At 37.7% G+C, this 27,897-nt stretch overlaps 1 protein-coding gene across 6 annotated transcripts in view; it reads left to right on the top strand.

The window, feature by feature from the left end:
- The window catches only part of fam13b (family with sequence similarity 13 member B), a 65,374-nt gene that overhangs the window by 7,892 nt on the left and 29,585 nt on the right, over nucleotides 1-27,897 (top strand). For 5 of the 6 annotated variants that reach the window (XM_038286700.1, XM_038286697.1, XM_038286702.1 and 2 more), the window contains exons 2-7: nucleotides 13,940-14,091; nucleotides 15,848-16,066; nucleotides 17,944-18,156; nucleotides 18,813-18,990; nucleotides 19,284-19,428; nucleotides 26,687-26,811. In XM_038286700.1, coding sequence (XP_038142628.1) covers nucleotides 15,901-16,066; nucleotides 17,944-18,156; nucleotides 18,813-18,990; nucleotides 19,284-19,428; nucleotides 26,687-26,811 — 827 coding nt within the window. In that variant the 5' untranslated portion in view covers nucleotides 13,940-14,091; nucleotides 15,848-15,900. Of the gene's footprint in view, nucleotides 1-11,337; nucleotides 11,451-13,939; nucleotides 14,092-15,847; nucleotides 16,067-17,943; nucleotides 18,157-18,812; nucleotides 18,991-19,283; nucleotides 19,429-26,686; nucleotides 26,812-27,897 lie in introns of those variants that run through there. The other variant, XM_038286698.1, reaches the window with a different exon arrangement.

Genomic DNA, 27,897 nt, shown 5'->3' with positions numbered 1-27,897 from the left:
TGTGCACCAGTGCACAAAGCAAGGTCCATAAAGACATGGATGACAGAGTCTGGTGTGGATGAACTTGACTGGCCTGCACAGAGTCCTGACCTCAACCCGATAGAACACCTTTGGGATGAATTAGAGCGGAGACTGAGAGCCAGGCCTTCTCGTCCAACATCAGTGTGCAACCTCACAAATGCGCTTCTGGAAGAATGGTCAAAAATTCCCATAAACACACTCCTAAACCTTGTGGACAGCCTTCCCAGAAGAGTTGAAGCTGTTCTAGCTGCAAAGGGTGGACCGACGTCATATTGAACCCTATGGATTAGGAACGGGATGTCACTTAAGCTCATATGTGAGTCAAGGCAGGTGAGCAAATACTTTTGGCAATATAGTGTATAACATGTTTTTTCTCTGGCCAGAAGTTCGATGGCAAATCCTCTTCAAGTTGGTAATCCAACGACGAACCAGTGGATCATGAATTGGAAAGGTGAAATAACAAAAAAAATTTCACTTTTACCTAATGTATTACAACATCCATCGCAAATTTTAATGTTGTCCTCTGGAAATCTTAAATAATTGTTGTTGATTGCAGATGTGTCTAATAGTTCCCATTGATTTTGCTGGAGAATGGCGCTAGGCTTATCGCACCGTGGCGTCACTGCCAGAAGATGTCAGGAGTGAGGCGTTACTAGATTTGGGCAAAAATGGCTGGTCCCGGACTCAGTGATAATTATTGTTTTTATTTTTTTTACTGATTAACGCTTAATTCATTAAATCACCACGAACGTATTAGTTTTAGGTATAGATAATGATCCATCGATCATTCCTTGCTGACCGGACTTTTCCTTTAAAAGGGAGTTTTCCTCTCCACTGTCTCTACAAGCATCCTTGGTGTAAGGGATTGCTTTCTAGTCAATGAGTCAATGCAATCAGATGGATTTCCTTGGATACAAAACTAAACCAATATGACTGTATGATCTGGTTAAGTTGTCTTTGTAAAGTGTCTTGAGATGACATGTGTTGTGAATTGCCGCTGTATAAATAAACTGAATTGAATTTAACAACAGCTATTGATTTCGATCATAGATTAATCCGGAAACTTTAAAATATTTACTGATTTCCCCCTTTCCTAATACTTGGTAAATTGGGTCATTAGCAGAATAGAGTGGTTTGAGCATTTAAGAGTTTCTCACAAAGACAAGCTTATATATTCAGCATAATTCATTTCGTTAATCTAGAACCAATTCACAGCACGTCATCTCTACTAAGTTTACAAAGTCAACTATTAGTCAGTCACTAAAAAGCATTGTGAAAATGATGTTTAAATAAAAATAATAGCTGTTTTTGAAATCAGTTGACACCAGTTTTCTTGGTTTGGAAGTTTTTTTAAGATGTCTAAAAATATTTTAGACAAGTTGTTTCAAGACACCTTTAAGAGTCATTGATTGGTGGCCAGAAACCACCCGGATAGTTCAAATATCCACTCTGTCACTTGATAGAATAACCATGAACTTCGTTGTAATGATCAAAAACTCTTATCCTCTTATAACAGGTTAATTTGAACATGTTTATAACTTGACTTATTAAGCAGTACAGGTTAAGCTTATTTTAAAAGCTTTTAAAGGATATAAACTATATTACTCATCTGCCTGAGTGCAGGACAAAAGCAGTGAGAACAAAAATGGAGCCTTGGGCCACACTGAGTAATTGAATACATGAGTGTGACATGATGTGGTTTATAAGAACACTGAGGCTTCGGTGTAAAGATGAGATCTGAACCAAATTAAAAATCCCAAACAGCTTTTAGGGTTTACAGATACCCTCAAATAGAGTAATAGTTAAAAACACATGATGACTCATTTTTGGCCTGATAGCAATCCTGCTGTGAACCAGATGCATGACTTTGCAGGATGCTATTCACCAAGAGTGCTGTATTCTCTAGGTTTTGATTATTAGTATATATCTTTACATGCACAAAATTTTAGATTGTATTTGGATGAAAAAAGCAAACAACTGTATTAAATTGTTTATATGGTCATGAATCATAGATAAAACAATCGATCGGACTAAAAATGTTATGTAAATGTACCGATTGGAATATTCTGACTCTAGTATCTAGCCACTAAAAGTAGAAAAACATCATGTTGATGGGGGCTGTACTTGCACTCTTAGGCCCCGTCCACACGAAGTCAAACCCTGGCCTAAACGCACACATTTTTCACCAAACCAGCCTCTCATCCATACGAAGCCGGCGTTTCGGGGTCTGTAAACAATCTTTTTTTCATTAAGCCTTCAGAGTGGGAAGATTTTGAAAAACCGTTTTCGCGTTTCCATCTTTAAGGTCTGACCGCATTTTTTTTTTACACGCATGCGTCATAGCGTCGCCTCTAAACACACATGCGCGACACAGTATCACAACAAGAATGGCGCCGTACTGTGTTGAATGGTTACTGCTCATGCTACTCACCCTGCTGTCGGGCTTACAACAGAATCTTCTTCTTCTGGAATATCTCCAGGAAGAACAGAGCAATATCGACGACATAGTTCATCACCTCAATTTGACTGAACCACGAAAATGGACCCGCAGGGCCATTTTCCGGTTTTCCGGTTTGGTTGTTGTATAAATATTACTGCGCATGCCCAACATTTCGTTGCCTGTTTTCGCTTATTTTTGCTTTGGCACCACAGCGCCACTTACAGGCCTGGCATACATTTTGCAGCGTTTTCATGCATTCGTGTGGTCGATCACATTTATTTTACGTCTCCGTCAACGACAAACGTTCTGGAAAATATTAGCGTTTCGTGTTCGTTTTGACTTCTTGGGGACGGGGCCTTAGTTCAGCTGGATTCATTCTTTCAGAATAACTTGATTCTAACAAATGTTTGCAATCACCCTTCTCAGTCAAATTGTGATTTCATTCTGATCTTGCCAAATCCAATATTCAGATTGGCTGTAAACGTAGCTGTAGTTCAAAAGATTGTTGGTGCATTTTTATACATCACGTCTCGGTCTTATTTGCAAATCTAACTATACTAATTTATAAGAGAAAGATAAATAGTAGACTTAGAGTTAGACAGACTTTATTCGTCATTTTGTTTACACAAGGTTAAAACAAAAATAAATTTCGTTTGGAAAAGCTCTCTGGACAATTTTATCTTTTTTTAAAATACAGCCTTGAAAAATAGTAAAAAAAATTAAATAAATTAATAAATATATAAAAACAGTGATATAAACCTGACTGTAAATTTGCAGTTCTAACGTTTTGTTTTTTGTTTTGTTTTTTATATATAATGATAAAATATAATAAAATAGTAGTGTTAGCCTCTGTATCTTCATCATACCCCTAATTTGGCCACATAATTGGGCAGCCTCTATGCTTTAGTTTGTATTTCATCTGACAGCTTGAGTGCATTAGCAGACAGTTGGATAAAGTGTGTGCAGAGCAGCTGGTTGGGCTGCAATAATCTTGGGTGAGAACATGCCCTCAGTAGGTTTAAAGGCACTAGTTGAGCCGCTCAGCATCTGCTGACTGTTTAAGGGTGCACAGTCACGGAAATCGCATGAGTTACCTTTAACCGCTGTTAAGTCATCATTGGTTGGTTTTGTGTTTATGTTCCCCATCACTTCATCCAAATGTGTTTCAAAAACAATTTTTTTTTTTCATTTTGATTAAAAAAATAATCATAATATTGTAAATCATATTAAAATGATAAAAGTGGAACGGTAAAGGTTTTAGGGTGTATTCACACCTGCCACGCCTGGTTCACTTTAAACAGACTAGTTTGTTTCCTGCCTTGGTCTGGACCAAACAACTGCACCAACACTCATTTTTTAGGTGGTGTTGGACCACCTCCAAAGGTATGACCACAGGAAACTTTCTGTGGTCATACCTTAAAACACACTGTTTTGGACTTATCAAGTCACCATGCCTGAACCTGTAATCATGGTGAATGTCCTAAAGGCAAAGCTGCCTTCAGTTGCTTAGCAACACTGCAGCCAGCATGCTATGTTTCAGTGCATGTAGAGCACATCGTCTCCTTCTGCTTGCATCATGGATCAGCTGACTCTTCCATTTAGATGTTGGGAAACCTGCTTGGAAGGAGCTGCCTTCAACTGATTTCTTTTTCCTCCATCTCCGTTTTTTTGCTCCAATCTGGAGCAAAGAAACTTGGAAAGCAGTACAATATAAAAGCAAATTAAATCAACAAGAAGTCTGCTTTTGGGTTTGAACAAATGAACAACCCATAGGACTTCACCTTATTTTAAATTATTTCTTAGTTTCTTCTAAAAAACATATTTAAACCCAAATTAATCCACTTATAAAGTACCAGGGTTTAGGTTTTATCTACTGCTGTTGTGTTTTATGTATTTATTTATTCCAGAAAAGCAGTAGATGTGTTTGTAAATGACACCCAAACATTTAGTTGGGTCGTTTTTTTTTTTTTTCAACATTTTTGTGTTCTTGTTGCTATGCAGATTTAGGAAAGTCCCATCTTAAATGTCTCCTTACACTCTGCATTTTGTTTTCCTGTTTTAATACAGGAAAGATTTTCCCTTTAAAAAAATAGTTTGGGTTTCTCACTCACAGACCTAGAAATTAAGCATCTTAGAATGGATAAAAAAAAAAAAAAAAAGAAGAAGTTTTAAAAACTAAATTCTGCTCAGCATTTTTTCTTCAGAGAAAGTTCTATGAAGTCCAATTTTCCCTGTTAGTGTTGAGAAGCCTGAGTAGACCCATTGATTCAACCTTGACCCAATAGATCACCCTAAACTTGGCGGTAACATTGCTTGGCTCAGAGTCTAAAATAGCAAAGTCTGTTTTCTGGCAGCAAATTCAAGAACCAGGTCCTTTAGATCCCTGTCTACAGTGTGACAGAACTGTGCTTCATTTGGCTCCTTTATCTTGAAAAATGTTTAGGAATGTATACAATGGCTGAATTTTATTTGTATCTTCGATAGAATCAGCAGATATAGTGCCTGAGGTACATGCATATTTAGTCATTCAAAGATGTCTATATGTGTCGGTGTGTTAGAGGAAAACACTGCTTCTTTTCTCAGAGTAGTTGCAGAGTAGCTCCTTAATTAATGTAACTGAAATGCTTTGTGTGACACTTCCTGTTCTCTATGTAAGATGAATAAAGGTTAAAATGCAGAGTCAGTCTGCCTGCTCATTGTTTGCATGGCGCTCAGTCTGCTCCTGTGTCGGCCTACCCTCACAGCTTGTGTTTTGATCTATTGTTTACACCAAGAAAAACACGCACAGATGGAAACTACGAGACTTTTACTGTTCAACATAAGCTCCAAGTTCTGTGTCGGATACGGAGCAAGCGCTCTTATGATGGATCAGACCGTAGTTATTCACTGATATTTTTACAATATGTTTGTAATACTCGTGACTCTCACTTCCTCAAGGCCTGTCCAGGATATACACACTGAGGGGCGGGGGTAAAGGCAGAAGGTTGCTTGAAGCCCAGCCACATTGCCTCAAAGGTAGATTGGTTCTGTAACTGTATTACTAAAGATCCAACTCATTCTGCTTACTATGAACAACAGATATCACTAACATTTGCACCAAGTCAACAGTGGACAGTGTTCTGTTATGCCGCTTTTCTTTCACATGAATCAAGAGAACGTTGGGATCTAAAATGTGACAACATCCTGATGAGTAATTACTCTAAACCTGTGTTTACTTTTGACTTATGAAGGTGCATATTAATTTTCCAGTGTCACTTGGTGGTTTAAAGTTTAACTTTAATTTTTTTTATAGATTATAATTTTTTTATCTATAGATTAATAATTTTTAGTTTTTTAATGATACTGCTGAGAGCATGCATTTTAACACGGTTCAAACAACACTGATTTAAATTTAGCCAGCATATTCCCTATCATCTTTATTTTTGCCATCATCCAGCATTAGCTTTTGGAGAAGTGTCAAATATTCGATCCAAACAGCAGTGTCAGTTGTGACCTGACATATTTTGCTGCTTTGATTGAAAGGAACAATAGATGTTAGTATGAGAGCTGACATTTTCCTATAGAACTATGAAATACTAGATGTCTGGGTCAAAGCTTCACACAAATTCCACTATAAGTTTCAGATAAAACCAGAAAATGTGTTTTTATTTCACATCCATTTGTAGTCTTTTAAAAACTGAAGTGTTTCATTGTTTGTTGGTGATTGGAACCAGCTTACATTACTTTGGATGCTGAAGTGAATCAGCTCTTGCGCTGGAAGCAGTTTTAGAGTCTAATGTCAGATGGTGATGATGTTTTATGGTTATGGCCTAAGCTATGTAAACAAACATCTATTTATTTTCTCTTTGGTTTAAATCTAAAAAGGCTTAAAGTGCTTTGTATCTAAAAAAAAAACCTTTTCATTGTTTGTCATATGTCTGTATTCATAATCCAAATAGTGATGGGGAGGTTGTTAACTGGTAACATTTTTACATGGAGGGAGCTTGTTTTTGTAGAACTTTCCCCCTCAGTGGCATCAAACCAAACTTGATGCAAATGTGCCAACAGAGTGGCGCTTTTCATCCACTCCCACAGCTTCAAATATAGAGCTGCATTTGTGTTTCAGCTGTGGGCGTTGAAGGCTTGTTCTGTGCAGAATGTCGAGGATGGATGTTGTTTCGGCATTTAACTGTGCATTAGGGCCAGTGAACATTACAAGCAGCATGCAGCGGAAAAAAGGTCAGAATAGATGTTTCTAACTGGGTTGATGGCTGTTTGTAGAGGAAGATGAGCTCTTCAAACTTCTAGGCCTATAATGGAGCCTTGGCCTTCTGTAGATTGGGTTCTGATGCAGACTGATAGTTTTATGTACAACGAATAATGTAAAAAACAAATAAGATTTTATTTCAGAATTGATTCTCTGCCTTATTTTTTATAAAGTTTTCTTTTATTTTAACTATGTTTATCACACTGGCTGGATTGTGTTGAGGAATGCCTTTAATTTGCAGAGAAAATTAGACAGGCATCAATTTGGTTAGATGTTTTCCACACCTTCAGAATAAATGTAGGAAATAATCATCAATGTCTAACTTGCTGTATCAAGAATGTAGAAGCAGAAACTCTCTGAAAACAGAGAAATTAATTTATTGCTGAGGGTCAGTCAGGCAGGAGCAGATAAAGTAGGTTAGAAGCAGAGAAATTCTCCCTCTGAATTAAAGGCAGTGATTTGTCTTCTAGTTGCCTCGTCTTACCTGCCCCGCTTCAGCTTTCCCGTCACCTCTGTTTCTCCTCTCCTTTCATTCCTCCAATCTCTCCCTCATTTATCATTTATCTCTTTGGCCCAAATCAGCAGTTTTTCTGCCTTCTATCTAAATAGAATCAGAGTTGTAGAAATAAAAGCAAGTTTTAACTAAATGCCTGCAATTTGATTCATTCCTTTTCTCTTAAAGGAATAGTACACCCAAAACATGATTAGCCTTCATTTTTTACTCACCCCCATGCTGAACAACACTCTGGAGTACTTTTTTGATATCTCAAATGCATCTGGAGATCTGGGAGGCTTCTTGCTGTCTGCTGACATTCAAATAATGGAGGTCTACGGTGCCCGAGACAGAAAGGTCCATAAAAGTCCACAAAAACGTGTCAATATTCCTCCATACTGCTCGTCCAATGTATTCCAAGTGTCCTGAGTGGGTAGCATCCAGAATTTACTCGAAACGAAGTCATTTAGAATGTTTTTAGAGCATAAACAGTAGTGTATGGGATTTCCTGAAAGCGCGCGCCGGCGCGTTCATGACGCTACGGAAGCCGGCAGACCAAACCAGATGAAAGTGCGCATTCGCTTCTGCTCTGCCGATAATGCAAGCGTAGAAGAAGAAATGTGCCGTTTACCTGTGCAAAGAAAGAAACAACGAAAGAAAAATGTCTGAGGACTTCAGTGTTGAGGAAGAGCATGAGTTCTTTGCCGAGCTGAATGCGCTGGTTTGGTCTGCCGGCTTCCGTAGGCTCGTGAACGCGCATGTGCGCGCTTTCAGGAAATCCTATACACTACTGTTTATGCTCTAAAAACATTCTAAATGACTTCGTTTCGAGTAAATTCTGGATGCTACCCACTCAGGACACTTGGAATACATTGGACGAGCAGTATGGAGGAACATTGACACATTTTTGTGGACTTTTATGGACCTTTCTGTCTCGGGCACCATAGACCTCCATTATTTGAATGTCAGCAGACAGCAAGAAGCCTCCCAGATCTCCAGATGCATTTGAGATATCAAAAAAGTACTCCAGAGTGTTGTTCAGCATGGGGGTGAGTAGAAAATGAAGGCTAATCATGTTTTGGGTGTACTATTCCTTTAAAGTAAATCAGTTGTAGCAAAAATAAAACTCAGATGAGATAAACATGATTACTTGTCATTTTAAAGCCTAGTGAATCGAGTTCACTTTTGGGTAACATCAAGTCAAACATTTTAGTGAAAGGAAACAGAAGTTTTTTTATATTTGCTGCAACTATCTTATTCTGTGATGAAGTATTTCTGGTCTGACCCAATGTTACTGTATTTGGATTTCCCTTAATAGGGTAGCAGCGCTTTGCTTCTAAATCCACCCTAACGCAGCTCTAAATGCTGCTGGTAAAAAGCTAAAGAAATAGGTCCCCTGTTGAACTGTACCGTTTTGCATTTTTTCCTCTTATGCGCAATGCTGTCAATGAGGAAGTGCAATGACATAGCTAAATTCTCCATGCAATGAACATTTTGTTCTTAAGATTTCATGTCCTCATTTTATCCTTGTCAAGTTCTCTTTTTTTTTCCTAACGGTTCTTGTCACACTGAAACCTTTTGGTAACACTTAACAAAGAGGTTCTCCTTATAGATGGTAAATAATTTGTTCACAGATCACCTGTAACCTTTTTATAGCTCATTCATAAATGTATTTCCATGCACTCAACGTCTTGTGCTTAAAACGTTTTTATAAATGCTTGTTATGCATACAAGGTAGTAATTAAGTCTAAAATGTTAAATACAGGCAGCACCAGATTAAATGCAGAGTTCAACAGATTAGGCTCACTATGTGCTCACCCTTAGCTAATGAGTAATACATTTTTATAAAGGAGTGGAAGTTTTCACAGATTAATTAACAACCTACCTATAAAACATTTCTTAGCCATTTACAGCAGGAGCCTCGTTGTAAGTTGGCACTGACCTATTATATAAACAAATATTCTATTTGCTACTTTACTTTTAGCTGTTTATGTACTACGTTTTAAAAGCATTTGTATGACATAGCATTGATGTAGAGCATCTTTATTATGTCCTTACAGTTTTATATTAACCTGCCAAGGGACTAGAGACGAAAATTAGCGATCAGCAATCTCACATATTTACTCTGTTAATTAATATTTGTCCCTTTTTATATATAAACAATAAAAGAAAAATTTAAAAATGCAGTTTTCAAATAAAAAAAATACCCAAACTAATCATCAGTCTACATACTGGTTGCTAAAAGTCTTTATCATCAAGCTATGCTTTGTGGTGTTTTGGGTCAGCAGTGGTTCTAGCGTTAAAATTCGAATATGGTGGTCATTTTTGCCCATTCTCTCTTCCTTATTGTTAAGTCGTTAACTCTGACCTCTTATAGACACTAAAGGGTGCTTGTGTTTAGCTGTTCTGGGGAGGGGTTGCGGGGGCTTCCAGCCTGATGGATCTCACATTATTTTTTATTCTCTGCATATTGGGAGATGTGGTGTTGCTTTTAAAAACTTCTTAGCCTACTTCCGTTTGTCTGGTAGGCTCTGGTTCTGGATGTCACTAGTCCTGCGTTTGGCTTGTGATCCCAAAGTGTGGTTCTCGTTAAGTTAATGCATGACTTTAAGAAAGTATATTGTTTGACAGATTTCCTCAACAAGTGGAATCATCTTTTAAAAACCACAACCTCCTATTTTTGTTGGATATTCCGATTTCTTTAATCTGAAATAGTAAAAACAGAAATGTGTAAGGAGTTAAAGACCTATTTACCGCACCGTGAAGCTTGACCTAAAAGTCCAGATGGCTGTTAGCTGAGATCTGTTGTTTAAAGCTACAAGTTTAACTAAAGGAATTAGTCCAGCCAGCAGCCACCTAATAACATCCACCGCTGGGCTCGGCTCAGGTTCTGCAGCATGTGTCTGTAGGCAGGATAAATTGTTTTGCATTTTCTCCCTTTGTTTGGTTGTGACAACAGAAGCTTCATGGTATGAACCCTCATTTCTGAATGCTTTGAATACAGCAGACTGATACACTGTGAAGTGGAGAAGTGCAGGTATATCCACTGAGAGAAATGGGAAGTGCTCGTCTCAGTTTAAGCTGATTAATAATAGACTTCCTGTCATGTAGGTTACTGCAAACTAATCGCTCACTGTTAGTTGAAAATTAACATCTGGTGTAAAGACAAATCCAGTCTGTATCTGCAACATGTTATCACATAGTGCTTTTTCATTAATATTTAAGAAAAGGTTGTTGTCTTTCCTTCTTGGTTCCTTGTCAGCATAACCGAACCCTTTTGGACGTCTGACAGAATGCGCCATGTTAAAGCAAACCAACGGTGACAAGCGGCTGTTGTCGTTCCATCTGTGATGGGACAGATGGCTGTCTCCGTCACATGTTAAGTGACTGATGGGAGAGATTTCTTTCTGCATACTTTGCTTGCCACATGCTTTAGGGTGTGTGCTTGTTTGTATGCGAAAAGTCAACCTCACTCTGTAGAAAGCAATAAGCTATCAGTTATTCTCATCCTGATGGTTATGTAAAACCTGGGCCAGGATCCTAGTACGTGTTTATCTGTTGTAGTTTAAGGTACCTTATGTACAGCAGATACAATCTGCCCATTTGTCAACAAATTTTGTTTGTGTTCTGCTTGATTTAATTGGTGCCTCTATCTGTTTTTAGTTGGTTGGTTGTCAAGTATGAAGAGTGTTGTTGTTGTTTTAGACTTCTATAATCCTGCTAGATCAATAATAGTCATACAGCGGGATACAATTTGGAGAAAATTAACTGATTCATTTCTACAGCTAGTTTAATATTTAAGGGTTATTGTAGATGTTTTCTTTGTTCTGATGAAAAATGCCTGCAGACAGATTAATCACAGCAGGATTCTTTTGCTTTCATCTGCCTATGTTGGCTCATTATCTAACAGGTGATGAAAGGATTTGGCCGGTTTGAAGCTGAGCGACCAACTCATGGATGTCTAACTGTTTTCGGCAAGGTGTACAGTTGCTGCTTGCAGGTATCGAACCGGTGACCTTTCAGTTGAAAGCTGCCTCCCTGCAGAGAGGTGCTGAGGCTTCTCATCTGAATGTGGGCAGGTGCTGCTTTTAGAAACCAACTGAAATCTGATATAGAAATGGCTCATTTAAATTTACTGCCCCTACCGCTCAGCAGTGGGCAGTTAATGGATGTGGTGTGATGGGTCTGAGTTTTAGCTTTCCTGTTTCTGTTGTGAGACCCGTTTTCCAATTCATCACAGATCTTCACAGGTAATTGCATATGTAATTGGCTGATTAAATGTGGACTGGTAGCCTGCTTGCAATTTGCTGCTGTAAACTTTTGAAAATCAGAAAATATAACTATTTAATAGTTTATTGATTTACAGAGAGGATTTTTTTTTTTAATGGTTCGGAGAGTAAGCTTGGCTCAGTTATTACAGGTGGTGACCTAAAGGATGATTAGCCCATAAAGAGTATCCTGGTACTGGTTCAGCTTTGATATATCAGGATATCCATCTAAAAACAAGTTAAATTTGGCTGCATTTTATCTAAGAAACATGGAATTAGAACAGAGAACAGCTTCAGTCTGATTTTAAAGTAGGGCTTGCTGCTGGTTCAGAATTTTGGGTCCTCTGATCGCATGTGTGGATGTGTTCACCAGCCTGTCTTTAGGTCTGATTCAGGTGGAATGTGTTGGATCTAAAAGGAAGAGATGGCATTGTTCTATTTGGACCTTCAGAACTAGCCATGTTTGTGCACACAAGCAAGACATTAGACTTCAACAGATTACAGTAAACGCAGTCCGCTTTGTGTCCCAGCAAAACAGCTGATGAATATGTGCATCATCCACTTGTTACATTTAACATATGCTGGAGTTTAATTTTAGCTCAGTTTGCTCTGAGTATTTGGCTTGAGAAACAACTTTAAGCCTCAATAGTAAGAACTTTGACCCAGTACAAACATTTCCTATGAAACAAAGGGATTTTCTTTAGCTTTTAAAGAGGCTTACTTGCTGAAAACGCCAGCTGAGCTGTTTTGGGGAGGGAAAGAGGCTGAAGAATGCTTTTTTAGTCAGAAGTCATTAAAAGCAAACACATAGCTGCTGAAACCAAGGTTTAGTTAATGAACTTTTGGGGAAACAAACTCTGACCAAGCCGTCATCATTGTTTTGTTTTGATTGTGGGTTAAAAAACTCAAATCCAAAGGAGAAAAAAGATGCTTTTAAGTTTCATATCTTTAGGGCTGCAACTAATGATAACTTTCCTTATCAATAAATCTTTATTGATAAATAATCTGGTAGCAAAAAGTTCCTTAAATAATAATAATAAATATAAATTACCTTTTTTTTTTTAACAGTTAACTATTAATCGATTACTAAATTTGTTGACAATTACAGCAATAATTGATTAATCTGATTAATAGTTTAAGCCCTAAATATTTTGCACTGTGAATATCTTTGTGAACATGTTGCAACTTGCTTTTGTAACATTATAAACTCAGTATAATGTAGTAAAATGAAGCTGCTTTCTCAACCTACACAAATTTATAAATGTTTACTGGAGGTAGAAACCTCTGGTTTTTAGAACTTTAAATGCCTGGGGTTTTGTACATTTTTTAATATAGAAATTAGTAACAATGAAGGGGCCAATAAAGGGAATCATACTTAATGATTAACGTTATTAAAGATGTTCTGCCAGGTTTGTATCTTAAACCATAACTTGTTGCTGTTCTTGTGCTTCATCAACTTATTCCGTTGTGGAAAACTTGTGGTGTTAATGTTTAAATATGCTGACGTGTTTCCCAGTGGAGATCAGTTAAGCTGCAATTCTGTGCAGATACCCAGTCATCTGGATCATTGCAACTACAGCAGCCTCAAACCCAAGGCAACAGGACTTTAGTTCAGTTTTCATGAACACGTTTGAAGACTCCTGGACGGACGTCTAAAGGTGTTCAAAAAAAGAAGCTAAGTTCCAGTTGCCTCTAGTTTAAGGCTGATTCAGCAAGCAGTTAAACTCTTCTTTAGTTTTCATGCTGCTAGCCACATGTAGAGATTTAAATTCATGCTCCCATGTTTAGCCTTGAATGTCACAGTAATTGTAAATGTAAAAATGTTTATTCTACTGTTTCTACCTCAGACATGGGTAAAACTTTCCAAACCAAAAAAAAAAAAGAAATCTGATTTCATTCTTGAACTGCTTCAACCAATAAATATGTTATAATAATGTCAGTTGTATTTAAAAATAATGGGGGAAACATTTTTTTGTAAAAATAATATTTTCTTTCTTGGTTTAAGATTTCCTTTTTTCTTAGATTTTTTTTAGATTTGATTTGCTGTTTGGATTTTGACTATATCTGATTAATATTTATTTAAATGTACTGATTTGTGAATGTTTTAAAGACTAATGTTCAAATTAAATCTCATCTTAAGGGAGATGTTGCCTCTAAGGTAGAGCAGAGCAGTTGAGTTTTGAAAAGGCTGCAAGCGTCTGATTTGGTCTCCACAGGCTGCCACTCTGACCCTGAGGCACTTAAAGACGCTCAATGCTCTCTAAGGATCCACATTTCATTGGACTGTAAATATTCTAATGACCAAGATTTGTATATCCTCCATGCAGAAACAGACTGTGGCCTATACAATCTGTGTGGGTATAAAACAGTGTTTATCTGGGAAACTGCAGAATGTTAATGTGAAGGAAAAAATTGCTTTCTGACAGTATGCTAACTGAAAATGCTTCGTCTTTCCTTCCTTATGTCCTCAGTGAAGCTAGAAGGGAGTCCTGCTAGAGGATTAGCGGTCTGTCAATGAGGAACTACCGGCTCATCTTTTGCCACAACCTGAAGCAGCCATAGATGGTCCAGTGGTCCACTGGCCAGAGGAGGAGAGGATAGGACACACTGTCACTGCTACACGGTAAATATACTCTCGCAACACTCACACCAGTTTGTATTTCTACCAATATTGCGACTTTCTATTAGAAAAATCTATTTAATTTTGCTAATAGCACACCAGACATTTACCCAACCCAGTATATTTCTGACCTTAACTTAATTCACTGCATAGCTCTAAAATAAAGCCCTAACATTAATTACCCGATAAGGAAATACACCAGAAAAGGCCCTAAATATGTAACATGAACAATTACACACACGCAAAGCAAAATCCAGCTAGGTAATTTCAGATATAGACAGATGTTGAATGGAAAACTCGAGCTTGTCTATAAGATCAAATTCAAACTTCTAATATGTAGATATATGTAAATTAAATAAATGAAATACAAAGTTAACTGAACTTGTAAATTATATATTTTTAACATGTGACTGTCCTTTTAATTCAGATGCAAATTGAATTATATTTAATAACTTGTTGGCCTACCATTTGCATTGGATATTTTTTAGTTGCAGGAGAAGCAGTTCAGTCTGCTGGCTTGTTTGTCTGTGTTGACCCTTCTGCTGGCTTCCTAAACCTCAGATAAAAAGCACTGTTTTCTAATGCCATTGCTAAGATCCCATTTTAACAAGCATTTAATAAGCTCAAGTAAGACATGAAAACATGTTTGCTTTTGCTCTTTAACTGGCCCCCAGAGGCCGCCTTCATTTGAATAGCCATGAATTTATAATGTAATTTAAGAAGATGTTGTTTTTTTTTTTAAAGGTAAACATAGATGATATACAAAATAGTGCTTTAAACTATATACACAGCACAATCTTGCTTTGCATGTTAATAAGTTATTGAGCTTGTTGGGACTACTTTAGATCCTTGCAATGATCGCATATGATGGTGTGCAGGAAGGTAAGAATCACAGAACAGTGGAAGCATCACAATGAGGGTTCCAAAAGTTAGAAAGACGGCCTGACGTGATATAATTTCAACGGATAAAGTTATTGCCATAACTGACAAAAAACAATGATTTCATGATTTCTTATAATGTAGAACCATCACAAATGTTCTGTAGATTTGATGATGAAGGAGAACTTTAAACTAGCACAAAAATTAAGATGGCTAATTTTAACATATGAGGAAGTAGGGAGTCTTGTCATTGCTCATCAGAACAGCAGTATTAAACTAGTCTTTGCTTTGAAATAGTTGTGGGGAGGATTGAGGTTTCATCTGTCATTGTTTCGCCTAACCAACCTCCGCGGGAAGAATTCTTCCTACATTTTTTATGTAACTTTTATTGTAGATGGCACAATTTAATCATGTTTATATAGTTAAACTCTGGGTCAAATTTAAAACTTGTATTTCCTCAGATTTACTCAAAAAAAGTTTTTAACTAAGTGTTCAAATATTTAGAAGGTCTTGATGCACCGTTACAGTACTGTGACTGAAACCGAACATTTGGTGATGTTCCTCCTCCATCTGATGAGTAGACTCTGCGCCATCTGTCTTTGTTTGCATTAATATTCCTCACCAACTGACTGAAATCAACATAGAAGAAAAATTAATCCTGCAGATTTTTGTATCTGACGCTTGTTTTGACTTTCAACTCATTCTTTATTATTCCAAATTTTAAGAACAGAACAGGGTTTATTTGCCTCTTATTACAGGTATCACGCTTCTTTACATAAAAATATTTCACCTCCCTCCTCTATAGACCACATCCACTGATGTTTTATATAATTTTCTGGTGTCACCTTTTTATTTTTTTTTTTATATTTCCTTTTTGAAGACGTGAGGTTTCAGCGGGATTGTGGAGAGGAGGAGGCGGCGGAGGAGGAGGCCATGAGGAAGAGCGTGTCTCCATTTCCAGGCAATGAGGGCGAGGGGTCAGCCGGCACCACTCGGGTTTTCGGCATTCCTTTGGAGGAAGTGACCCGCACGCACACGGTCAGCGGAGTAGAGGTTCCTGCATTGGTCAAACACCTGGTGGACTACATTGAGGAGCACGGTTAGTGACAGCAGCACACTCCAAGCCTGTAGTCCAGCAATGCATCATTTCTGAATCCAATCAAATTAGACAAAGCTCAATTAACAGATGCTTGAACATGTATTACCATTTAGCAGGAAGATATCAAACTGCACAATTAGTCAGATCTCAGATAAAGTCTCAGATGTTTTTAGGATCAAGGCTCCAGTTGACCTTTGGTCACCTTTGGCTCTGCCAGAATAGAGCCAAAGTATGTGAGACTGTTAGATGGAGCTGGGAAGACGGCATCAGATAGCTCCACCCTTGACTTCCTTTTTCATTACATAACAGTTCTTTTAACTTCAGACGCATCAAAAATCCAGACCTGATAAGGAGCAGACTGAAGCCTCCCGCACCCATTCTTTATTCTTCCGTGCACTGTATGTCTGGAAAATTCTGACTGCAGGAACTTCAGTTATATTTTGCAAATAAGAAATTAACTAGAGTGAGGGCGAAGGGGAAAAAAATATTTTTTTTATTTGTAACTCTGTTAATCTAACATAAAAATCAGTGCAGTGGAGGCAGAACTTGAAGCACCAGTAAGTTTCTCATTTTTAACACAAGCATGGGTCTTTCTGAGGTTTCTATATTCCCCTTGTGCAAATATGGGTTCTCTGAGGTTCTCCAGCATTGTGGCACAGTCCAAGGACATTCTTATTAGGTTAAATGTTGAGAATGTCCATGGTTGCTGTTTTGGTTTCCCGGTGGAAAAAGTGGAAATAGAATCCATCCCTCCATGAGAACAAAAGGATTTATGTTTAATGAATGAAACCTTTAGGGTTTTAAGAAGCTCTTAAACAGCAACATGATATAAGAAATAAAAAATTCTAGAAGCTTGTTGAAGACCAATTTAGGTTCAGGTTTAATATTTAATGATTAAAAGAGGAAAAAAAGTCTATAGACTGACACTGTTACCCTGATGTGTTTATCTCCTCTTAAAAGACAGTGATGGATGGGTGGTACTGTTCTGAATCCAGGATGTCAGATCAAAACAGTTCTGCAGTAAAAGTTGAACAAAAGAAAATTGATGTCCCAGTGCAGTCAGAACACAAAGAGTTTTCATGGAAAGATTTTCATTGTTGGAATCCCCAAGTAAGGTCTGAAGCAGGTTGGCTTTCTTTGGGAACCAGCAGCTGTTCAGCCGTGAGAAGTTATGCAACAAGCTTAAAATCCTCTGGAGTCTCAGCTGGAGAGATAATTGAAGCAGTGTCTGCTTTCAGGAAGTCCTTCAGCCCTGATCTCTCCTGCTTTGTGTGTGATACCTCAGGTTTTATTGGAAATCTCCTATGAGTTATATTCCTGTATTTTATGTTATGGATCAGTGATTAGGGAATAAATCCATCTCTGTGTTGTAGCAAATGTTTTTTGTCTTAATGTCTTAATCTAATGATACAAATAATACAAACATGAAACATGAAAGAGAAACCATTTATTCTGTCCGATTCCTAGATCAGCGCCACCTTGTTGTAGCTCAGTGTCTCTGCGCTTCGTGAGGTCTAGTTTGTGGTGTTATAAAAGGGAATCCAGCCCACAGGACTCCTTTTAGGCATTTGGGCTGGAACAGTGTGTTATCTGGCTCACTAATGGATGAGAGACCAGGGCGCAAACAGAAGGCGCCACAAAGAAGCTGTTTCATAATCCTCATGTTACAAAATAACTGTTACATGCATTACATCTACTGTTAGCTGCGTGCAGGAGCTGTTGTGTGATTTATGAGCATTCCTCCCCAACCGAATCTGGAGAAAGAGATTGAAATCTGTTGTAATTTGAATTAAACGGGCCCTTTGAAAGACTTTCCATTAAAACCTGGGGGTTTGATTCAGAAGCTGGAAAATAACTGCTGCTGTTTGTGTCATCAGGTCAGCTGGACTTGGAGGGACTCTTCCTGGTGAACGGCAACGCGGAGCGAGTGGATTGGCTGCGTCAGCGCTACGACAGTGGCGAGGAGGTGGAGCTAGAGAAGGAGGCTGATCTGGCATCAGCAGTCAGTTTGCTCCGCCTCTTCCTGCAGGAGCTTCCTGAGCCGGTCATACCAACGGCTCTGCAAGGACACATACTTCAGCTTTACCAAGGTATGTGGCAGGGACACACCTCGCCACCAAATCGGCTAACGCCTTTTAGTTGGCTGGCGAAACTGATAACAGAAGGAATGTGGGGCTTGATGGGTTTGTTGTTTACCTGCTTTCACTTCTCTGGCCTGTTGAGTAACACAAATGAAACAATAGTATGAGGTTCTCAAAGTAACATGGATCTGAGATTCATTTTTATTTGAGACTTATGAAGGTTTTTCAGTCTTCTCTAGTAAAAGTTAATCATTTGATCAGATAAAATGCATCATTGATGCTTCAGTTGTCAGTTTTAAAATTAAAGTTCAGTTATAGAGGTTAAAAAGACCATTAACTAAATGGACCACATGTTTTCGGATTTATTCTGTTAGGTTCAATCCTTTTCAGTGTCGCTTTTACTCTAATCCTTGTGTCATAAGGATTTCTTTCCTCCAGTCTGCTGTCAGGTAGATTATTCTAGATCTTATGTGGAAATATTGTTTCCTGGTAAGAGTTCAGATATTTGTAAATAAACATGCAGGACTCACTGATCCATTTATTACAGTAAAGGGTATTAATGGTCCTTTCTGATGCGCTGCTTTAGAAGGAAGATGTGTTCATTAGGATTCCACATCTGTTCCTCCTGTAAATATTTGCACCAATCTTCTGTCTCCTAAACACAGATTACAGCAATGAAGAAGAGCTGTGTAGAAACCTGAAGTACCTGCTGCAGCAGCTCCCCCATATGAACTACGGCCTGCTCCGGTTCCTGTGCCGCTTCCTGGCCAGCGTGGCATCCCTTCAGCCCGAGAGTTGGAACGTCGGGGCGCTGGCCGCCGTCTTTGGACCAGATATCTTTCAGTAAGATGTCTCTGAACGATTAACTGATCAGTATCGATAATCAGTGAGGAAAATACAGATGCTACGGGATATTGAAGTTTCTCTAACCTTACAAAACGGGTAGTTTTCCTATTGTTTACTGTATGTCACATCTTATGTTTGCCATATGCCAATTTATCATCATTTAATGAAACCTTATTCACACACACAAACATTTTTGGAACAATATATGTATTTTTTTTATAATGATGGATCTTTGTTTAGGATTAATTTGGAAGTATTGATAAACTAAATTTGTTTGTCCCCCTTTTCAGTCTGTCTACTGAGAGAGAGGATATTCAGGACCAGGAGTCTGTAAGCAGAGTTTTGGCCGAGCTGCTGGACAATCAGGAGGGTCTGTTTGATTCCGAGGATGATGACGTTTCCACCACCAACGAAAACAGCTCCATCAACGAACAGGTTTGCTTCTTTTTCCCTGTATTTTCTCTTTCACTCAACTTCATTTCTATCCTGAATGATGTAATTATATCTTTTCTTTTTTATATATGAAGTCGTTGCATAGTCTCATTTAATTATGTAATGATCAAGTGTTTGGATGATTTTTGTTTTATCCATTCATTGTCCAGTCCTACTCACGAGCAGTAAAATACAGATACCTAAGAGGAATTTACTGAAGGTAGTTAAACTAATGGTCATGTTTTAGACTGGGAGAAAGCTGGAGTCCCAAGAGAACCACATGGTCGCTCATCAGAGAAACTCGGTGCAGAAATATCTGAGGCAGGGGTTCAAACCGGGGAGCTTCTTGCTGCATGGAAATGGGGCAATGAAGACGGATCTTAGACGGCTGTGATATGGAAGTGCAGTACAGACTGAAAAAACAGAAAAGTATTTAATTAGATATGTCCTCGCTCCCAAATCTATTTTCTGCATTCCTTACCTAACGATAAAGATGATTAGTGACTTCCAAACATTTTCTTGTGTTCTTAAAAAAGAGGAATGCTGTATTTGACTCCTTTATAGTTAATAAATCAATTCAAATCTTCTGTACATAAATAGTCTCAGTTAAAAAAATTTAACAGAACTCCTTTTATATGAGCTGCTCTTTTTATTAATAGTTTAACACAAATGCTTAACCAGAAAGTTTAATTTTGATTGTTGAAGGAACTTAGTATGCAGCACTGTTGTGAGTTTGTTGGATTTAGGGGCGATCGGCCTCTGGGGGCTTAAAAAAGGTACCACAAATTAACTGAATTGGTTTTGACCCAGCAGGGATGTTCAGTATCCTTGGACCGAGTCCTGCTCTCATTAATCAGTAACTTGGCACAGTAAAAGCTCAGCCTTCAAAGAATAACTACAATTACTGTTTTCCTTGTTTTGACTTCAGTGAAGGCTGTTTATCGTACACATTTACAGGAATTAAATCTCTTACCTGGGAACAGATCAGTCTGTCTAATGGACTTCCATCAAAGTTAGAAAACACCGACAGCAGATGTGACATTAACATCAGTGGGATCTCTCTCATGCTGTGGAACAAACACATGATGGAAACATCAGAAAGTCCTTGCAGCAGAGCGTAGCCCCGCCACACCCTGCCTCACCTGCTCTACACTTAAAGGCAGCCAGTTGTCCATTAACCGACTCCTGCTTTCTACATGCATAGCTAACCTTTAACTTTACAGCTTTTTTTCTACTCTCCTTTTATGATATCCCGAAACAAAAACAACATCAGGGTTTATTGAAATGCGCCTTCCTTCTGCCACATTGAGCAGAATGATGTTCAACACTTCAGGAAACCTATTAAAAAAAAAACCTGAGGAAGTGAAAGTATGATGAGTCATTGGATAAGCATGATAGAAAACAAAAGATGCCTTCTTTACCTATGTGTGGTGTGGGACCTTTCCAAGAAGTTAGCCTTGTTTTTCTCCTTTTGGATTGTTTTTAACATTTAGCCTGGATATCAACCAGAGCTTTCTTCTTGCTTGGTGCCTTCGCCATGGTCTTAATCCCCTAAAATTAATCTGTAGCAATTTTCCTTCTTCTAAGGAAGAAAGCCGTGATCCTTAAAACCTCTGGCTTTTTCAGTATAAGTCTTTATTGGTGAAACACAGGATATCTGAAAACTATCAGTTAACTTATTTAGTAATTTAGTTCAGGCCGTGGATTTCATAGTACATTGAATCCACTCAGATATGTGTATCAAGAATTTCATCTCTGTTAATATTAATGATTTGGACCACAGTTAATAAAATGAAGAAAAAAAATCAGAAACATACCAATAAGAAGGGACTTCTAAAATAGAAATTTGGACCTACTGCAGACTATCTCCATGCATACAGCCTCCATAATCACCTTTAGTTTGCTGTTGTCCATGTTTTGGTTTTGTGTCTTTATTTCTCTAAGAGAATGACTACTAGACAGCTTCCATTTTTTGAGTTGTACATAGTATATATACTCTCATTTACCCGAAATGAGAGTATAAATAATTTAATTTCACTTTTTCAATTTATAATATACTATTTTTTGATTCAGTTTCTTTTTTTTCTGGAGTATTCATTAAATAGAAGAGAGATCTGAATGCATATTTCTGTTCGCTGATCCACGTGTCTTATGTAAGACAGGGCAAAAAAGTAGGTGGTTTGGAAGAGGAGGGGGAGAGGAAATGGTTAGGAAGGTGGAGAGAGAAACGTCCAGAGAGCTCAGAGACCAAGAGAGAGGAAGAAATAAGCTTTTGATGACATAATGCAACTACAGGCTTCATGACTGTGGGAGACTGCACTGGGGCTTGTTCTCTGCACAAACAAAATATCATGAACGGGACCATCTCCCACACACACACCCATGTTCAGAGTTATCAAATAGCATAGATGTTCTGAGGTTTGTTGATTATTTTTGATTTTTTTTTTTTTTTTTTTTTTATATATTTTATGGAAGATAATACTAGTATAAAAAATCTTCCAAACGTTAAAAACTAACAATATTAGTTTCCATTTCAGGTTAGATGAAACCAAAAGCTTTTGTATTTTGACATCAACTTTCCTGTGAATTTTTGATATATTTTTTTATAACTAGCCAGAATATGTAATGGATTCTACAACATCAAAGCTTTGCATTGTAGGGTGATTTATTTAAATGGAGAATTAAAGGTTCAGCTTTTCTGTGAAAGAAAATACAGTTTGTGACCCGATGCACTGACCGGGTGTTCCTTAACTCTAGAGATTCACAATATTTCAGCATTAACATCAGTATTGGTTGATGTCCGTCATTATAGTTTATCAGTCCTGTAAGTAAAACTGGACCAATATTAATGTTTTTTTTTTGTGTGTGTGCGTGTGTTTCATGAGAAAATGCACATAGCAATCATTTCAATATGTTCTCTATTTTATTTTTTTAATTTAGGATTTGTCTATTCTCTAAACACCTTTAGGAATAATTCCTGCTATTTTTTCCTAATTAAAAGCAGGCTGATTATCTTATCCATTTTGATCTGAAGTAGTGAATTTTATATTGGGATATAGTAAAACAGTAGAATATTTAGACAGGTTTATCATCCTTTGTGGATCTCATACCATCTAATGACCCAGCTCACCTTAATGAATTACAGAAAAGTTCAGCTTCTTCACGTCATCAACAAATAAAGAAATTCTGTTTGCGTGTCAAACAGAAAGAGCTGCTGTTGATAAACAATTAGTTTATTTATCACAATAATGTCTAAACTTTTTTAGCTGTTTTCCAGTCTAACAAAGGGTTAAATCAGCCATGCAAAAAGGCCCTGAGGACTGTTGTTTGACTTGGTAGTGTCTGTATCATCCGGCTCCTATTGTTCTCTGTTCTTGGCCCACAGTCGCTTCAGTAACCAAGTTAATGATGTCAGTGCTGCTCGCCGATTTCTTCTTGTTCCATCCTGCAACTTTGGACCGTCCTACCAAACATGGGCCAAGATTCTGACCTTTTGTTCCACAGTGTTCTCTGACTTGCCTTTTTTTTCCCACTCCGGCAGGCACAAACCGTACAGACAGCTTCTTGTGTGTAAAATCTGGACATAAATCCTGGTATTTAGGATCTAAAATCTCCACACATAACAAACTTCAGGGTCTGTTTTTAACCTGATTTCTGAGTCAATGTAATTAAAATTTCCCAGAATCTTAAGTAAGGGGATAATATTTTCATCCGCATGAATGAACTTGCAAGGTCATCCTAGACGAGGGATTTAACTGCCTTTATCCTCCACTGTTGTTACGTCACCTCAAAGGCTTTCTAATGACTTAATCAGCACAGCTGCCATCACTCTCATAAGTCAGTTTATGCCAACTGAACAAGCAGCTATAGCCCGTAGAGCGATTATACAACCGGGTTTCATTGTTTATTATATCAACCGCTTCATGCTAATGCATAAAAACAAGGGCATCATTCTATTTAAAGAGTCATTTTTCCAGTTCACTGACCAGGACGGCAGCCTTGATGGAATATGATGCTGCTGATCCAAGGTTAGGCTCATTTATTCTTCTTTCATGTTTTTAATGAATAACTTGGCTATTTTTTATGTTAATGTACCCTCCAACCCCCTCATTTAAAGTCAGAATTATTTTCTAAAGTTAACGTAAATGTTAGAGGTTTGGTTCAAGGGGAAGGAAAATGATGGCTTGTATTTTTATTCGGACCTTTCCTGAGTTAGAACTCTATAGACCCACGTTTGGCTGCAGATGTTTTGGGGTTCGTCTCCAGTAGCTTTGATCATCTGCAGCCTGAAATCAGCTGACATTAGTTTTCAACTCTTTTCCCCAGATTCTCAGTAGTATTTGGATCTGGTTGAACTTACAGTCTCATAGCATCTCTAATTTCCTGCTGAAAGGTACATTCTTCTCAAATAGAACAATTTCTTAATGGAATTCAACCTGGGTAATATTTCATATTTCTTGAGAGATCAGTGGAAGGTTTATATGTATGTGGCTCCATGTTCAATGGAGAAACAGATTAGCATTGCTCCTCTACCTCTGACTGCAGAAACGGGCTGCAGCATTTTAGAGGAGGGAGGAACTCGCTCACTCGCCACTCGCTGAAGAAACTCAACCATGGTTGAGTTTCTTCTAGAAGAAACCGGTGTCTTCTGGACAGGTGGAAGAAACTGGAAGAAATGTTTTGTTTTTTCCCCATTTCTTCCAGAAGAAACTGGAACAAAGTCCTGGAATTGGATCATATCTTGGAGAACTGGGATAGTTCTACTCAAAAGTCAACTCACTATATCCACAAGGCTGCATAAAAAAAATCTTTAGGACAATATACACTGTGAAATAAATTAAGAATTTATCTAATTTATTAAATATATGTGATACAAATCAGGGAATAACATATTTAATACAGAAGTGATACTTTACTAATAGCCTTTAAATGGTAGGCAAACACTTTCTTGTATACTCGGATTATACCAACCTGCTTTCGTTTTCTTTCATTTCCTCTGCTATTTATGCCTCCAAACTACCCTGGTTAATAGATACTGAAACCTGCTTCAAGGTTATTACTGGATTTGGGCCTTAAGGCAAAATATTCATCAAAACCTTTCAGTAAATTTGACCTGTCAAGTTTCTTCCGCAAGAAGCCGGAAAAACCATGGAAATCCTGGAAAAAATGCAGTCTGGAAGGAACTTCCAAGCTTATGCTAATCTCAGATCTATCGGTGCATGTTTTGTAAAAAGAGTCTCCAACAAGACAGGAAATGGTTGCTAGTCGTTTAAAAAAAAAAAAAAAGTCTGACACGTCCATGTCTTGGTAGGTCTGTAGTTGGTCGGATCATGCACTGAACAGAGCTCTGGGAGACGTTTAAAGCTAGAGTCTAACCCTGCTTTAAGCTGAATCAGAACGTTCTCCTTGCCCTCTCTGCTAGTCATCATGATGCTGCTGGTTCTCTAATGAATGAAGGTGACTGATTAAAAATGTATGCCATATTTATCAGATTGTTATTCAATAACTTTAAAAAATTGTTCTTCTTATGGTATATAGTTGTCTTTGTTTCGATCATTCACACAAAACCCCTTTAAAGTATGTTGCATGTAAAAGAGTTAAATGAAGGTTATTTTTTGTTTTAAGCGCTGTAGTTCATAGAAATCTGAACAGCCTGGGCAAAATGCAAAACATCTTTGGAGTGTTGAGTTGCGGTTTAATGGTCTCTGCACATCACCTAGAGCTCAGAGATGAAAAGCTGGAATCTGTTCTTACATGAGCGAATGAAAACCTGGCAGAGATGCATTATTAAAGTGCTGTAACTGCACTTTAATAACTTAATAAAATAGGCCTCAGATCCACAAAGCAGTTTTTATTTTCATGCTGATGCGTTAATACAGAAACTATCCAAACAGAGGGGATCTTTATGCACTTACACACACAGCCTCATTCTCACTTTTATGAGTCATCCTCCCTGATCTGCACATGTGATGATGCAAGGATTCCAAGACAGCCAATCGGAGCTTTTAAAACAGAGCTGTTTCCATAGCAACAACATGGTGACAGCAGCAGATGGAGCAGCTGTTGTGAAGGAGAGAAATGCATTGGACAAACATTCTAATGTGCCCAGTTTAACCTTTAAACTTTTCTTCTTGGTTTGAAGTAAACTGACTCTGGTCTTAAAACCAAATTTTATTAGAAACCCAACATGGTTCTGCAGCACCTTGATTCAGCAGATGATTGTAGTTGATATTTAAATACTCCATCCCAACATAAACAGAGAAGTCCTTGTTCCTGGATTTAAGTACACCTCAGATCTTTGTTAGGTTGTTGCTCTCAGCTGTTGGCATAATTATCAGATGATTCTGTCAACAAGTTAAACCCCCTTCTCCTATCCTTCATCACTTTTTCCATCGGGCACAGGAAAATTCATAATCACATCCTCAATCTATCCTTGGGCCTTCAGTTCCAAAAGGTTAGACATGTGTTGTCCAAGTAGTTCTAGTTATAAACATATTAATGAACAGTCTGAGGATGTAGAACCCAAAGAGAAAAACCTAAATACTGTTGGTGTAACTTAACATAATCCGACCAGGTTAGAGGTTGGTCATACAAGTGGTAAATATGTTTGTAAGGATGAGTAGTGGTTAAGTGTGTTGTTGTAGAGCCGTTTAGAAACACTTAGATATGATTTCCTCGCTGGAGTACATTGCTAAGTCATCTTGAAAATGAGACATAAGAGAAGCCTGCTGTCATCACCTCGGGCTTTACCTCCTCCTTACTCCATATCAGCTGTCCTTCTAAAATGACTCCTGATTTAGTGCATCTCTATCCAGTGTTGCTCTGTTTGTTACATGAGACCAATCTATATTTACAGTTCTAATAGATCAAACTAAATCATATCTGTCCTCCCTTACAAAAGTACAGTTTTTGTGTTAATAAGTCTTTTTGTTATTGCTTTAAAAAAAATACATGTAAAAATACAATAAAAAGGGAGGAAAGATTGCATTCTGTTGAAGGGAACTCTTCCAGAGGGTTCTGTCATGTAAATACTGTTTGTGGAGTCGCTGATCTTTTTCAAATCGTTTTTTTTCATTGCTCAACCAAAAGAGTTAAGCATCCATCTGAATTTTTTTGACTTCAACTAAAGGGAATTGTTTTATTTCACACCGTCTCTTCTTTTTTTTGCAGTCGTATCACAAGTTCTTTCCTTATTATTTTCCTCTCATTTCTTTTGGGCTCCCTGTCCTAAATTCTAATAGTCCATATTTTTTGTGTTCAGATTACAGAGCTCTGTGATGATGATAAGTGCGAGGCAGAATGTGAAGAACTGCCGCAGGACGGGGAGGAAGGACCCGCTGCCTCCGACTCACCCACACACACACACTCTGACGACCCCACAGCCAGGTGAGTCACCTCAAGGGTTCAACTAATCTAGTTAATGTTGCTGATGATCTTCCTTCCTATGTCTTAATTTTTTAGCTTTTATCAAAGTCATTATTTCTCAAAAAACAATCAAACATTACTTTTGTTATTTGAATACTTTGCTCCTTTGAGGAACTTAGAAGTAGATGACATGTTAACTACATATTTTACTAAATGAGGGCTAGCGTTTGTTCAGCAGTCCTCAGCGATATAAGTTTACAAAGCTAAAAGAAATGATAAATGGGCTGTACCTTTTCAAGTCAAAAGGGACTCCTGGACTACATCAGATCATTTATGCATTTACACACATATGGTGGCACGGTCCATATCCACCGTTGCCCTTAGGAACACTGACAGAAGTGAGGCTGGCGTACACAGGCACCAGCAGGCCTTCTGAACACCATCAGTACTAAGAATGTAAATTATTCATTTGTTAATTAATATAAAAATAATTATTCCTTTCAATCAACTAACAATTAATTGATAAGCGGACTTTTTTTTTTTTTATTTATCTGACTTTTCCCTTTTATCTGTAAGATCTCTCTTTAACATGAAGGGTTTAACATTTTTTTTTTTTTTTTTTTTTTTTTTTACAATATGCTGAGTTAAATAAAATTGCACAGGATTATATTTTATCGATCTATTGTACCAGCTGTAATAAATAGTGACTGCATAAAGAAAACATTTTTTATTACAAGCTATTAAACTCAACATATTTATATCAGATATAACCTAACAGGGAGATATTAAGTTGCAGAATAAAAAGAGTAATCAAATTTATGAATTCCAATGAACAGAAATGTAAAACAGTCATTAAAAGACTGAAGTTGATGGTTTCTTCGCCTATCCACTCTTGGGCAACAGTCTTAACAAAATATAAGTGACAATTTTTTTATATTATATTTTTTCAAGTAATTTTTTTGCATTTTTATGGTACTAGTGCCTCCTCTTTTAGACAGTAGGCCAACAGGAAAGGGGGTACAAGAGAGTGGAAGAGAAATACAGCAAAGAACCACTGGTTGGATTCTAACCGGGTCGGATGTGTTGAGGATAAAGGCCTCTATGCAT

This window comes from Cyprinodon tularosa, unplaced genomic scaffold, assembly GCF_016077235.1.
Source record: "Cyprinodon tularosa strain WSP-4 unplaced genomic scaffold, ASM1607723v1 ctg229, whole genome shotgun sequence".
Lineage (NCBI taxonomy): Eukaryota > Metazoa > Chordata > Actinopteri > Cyprinodontiformes > Cyprinodontidae > Cyprinodon > Cyprinodon tularosa.
The sequence above is the reverse complement of the archived record's forward strand: the minus strand, read 5'-3'. Positions and strand labels throughout refer to the sequence as shown.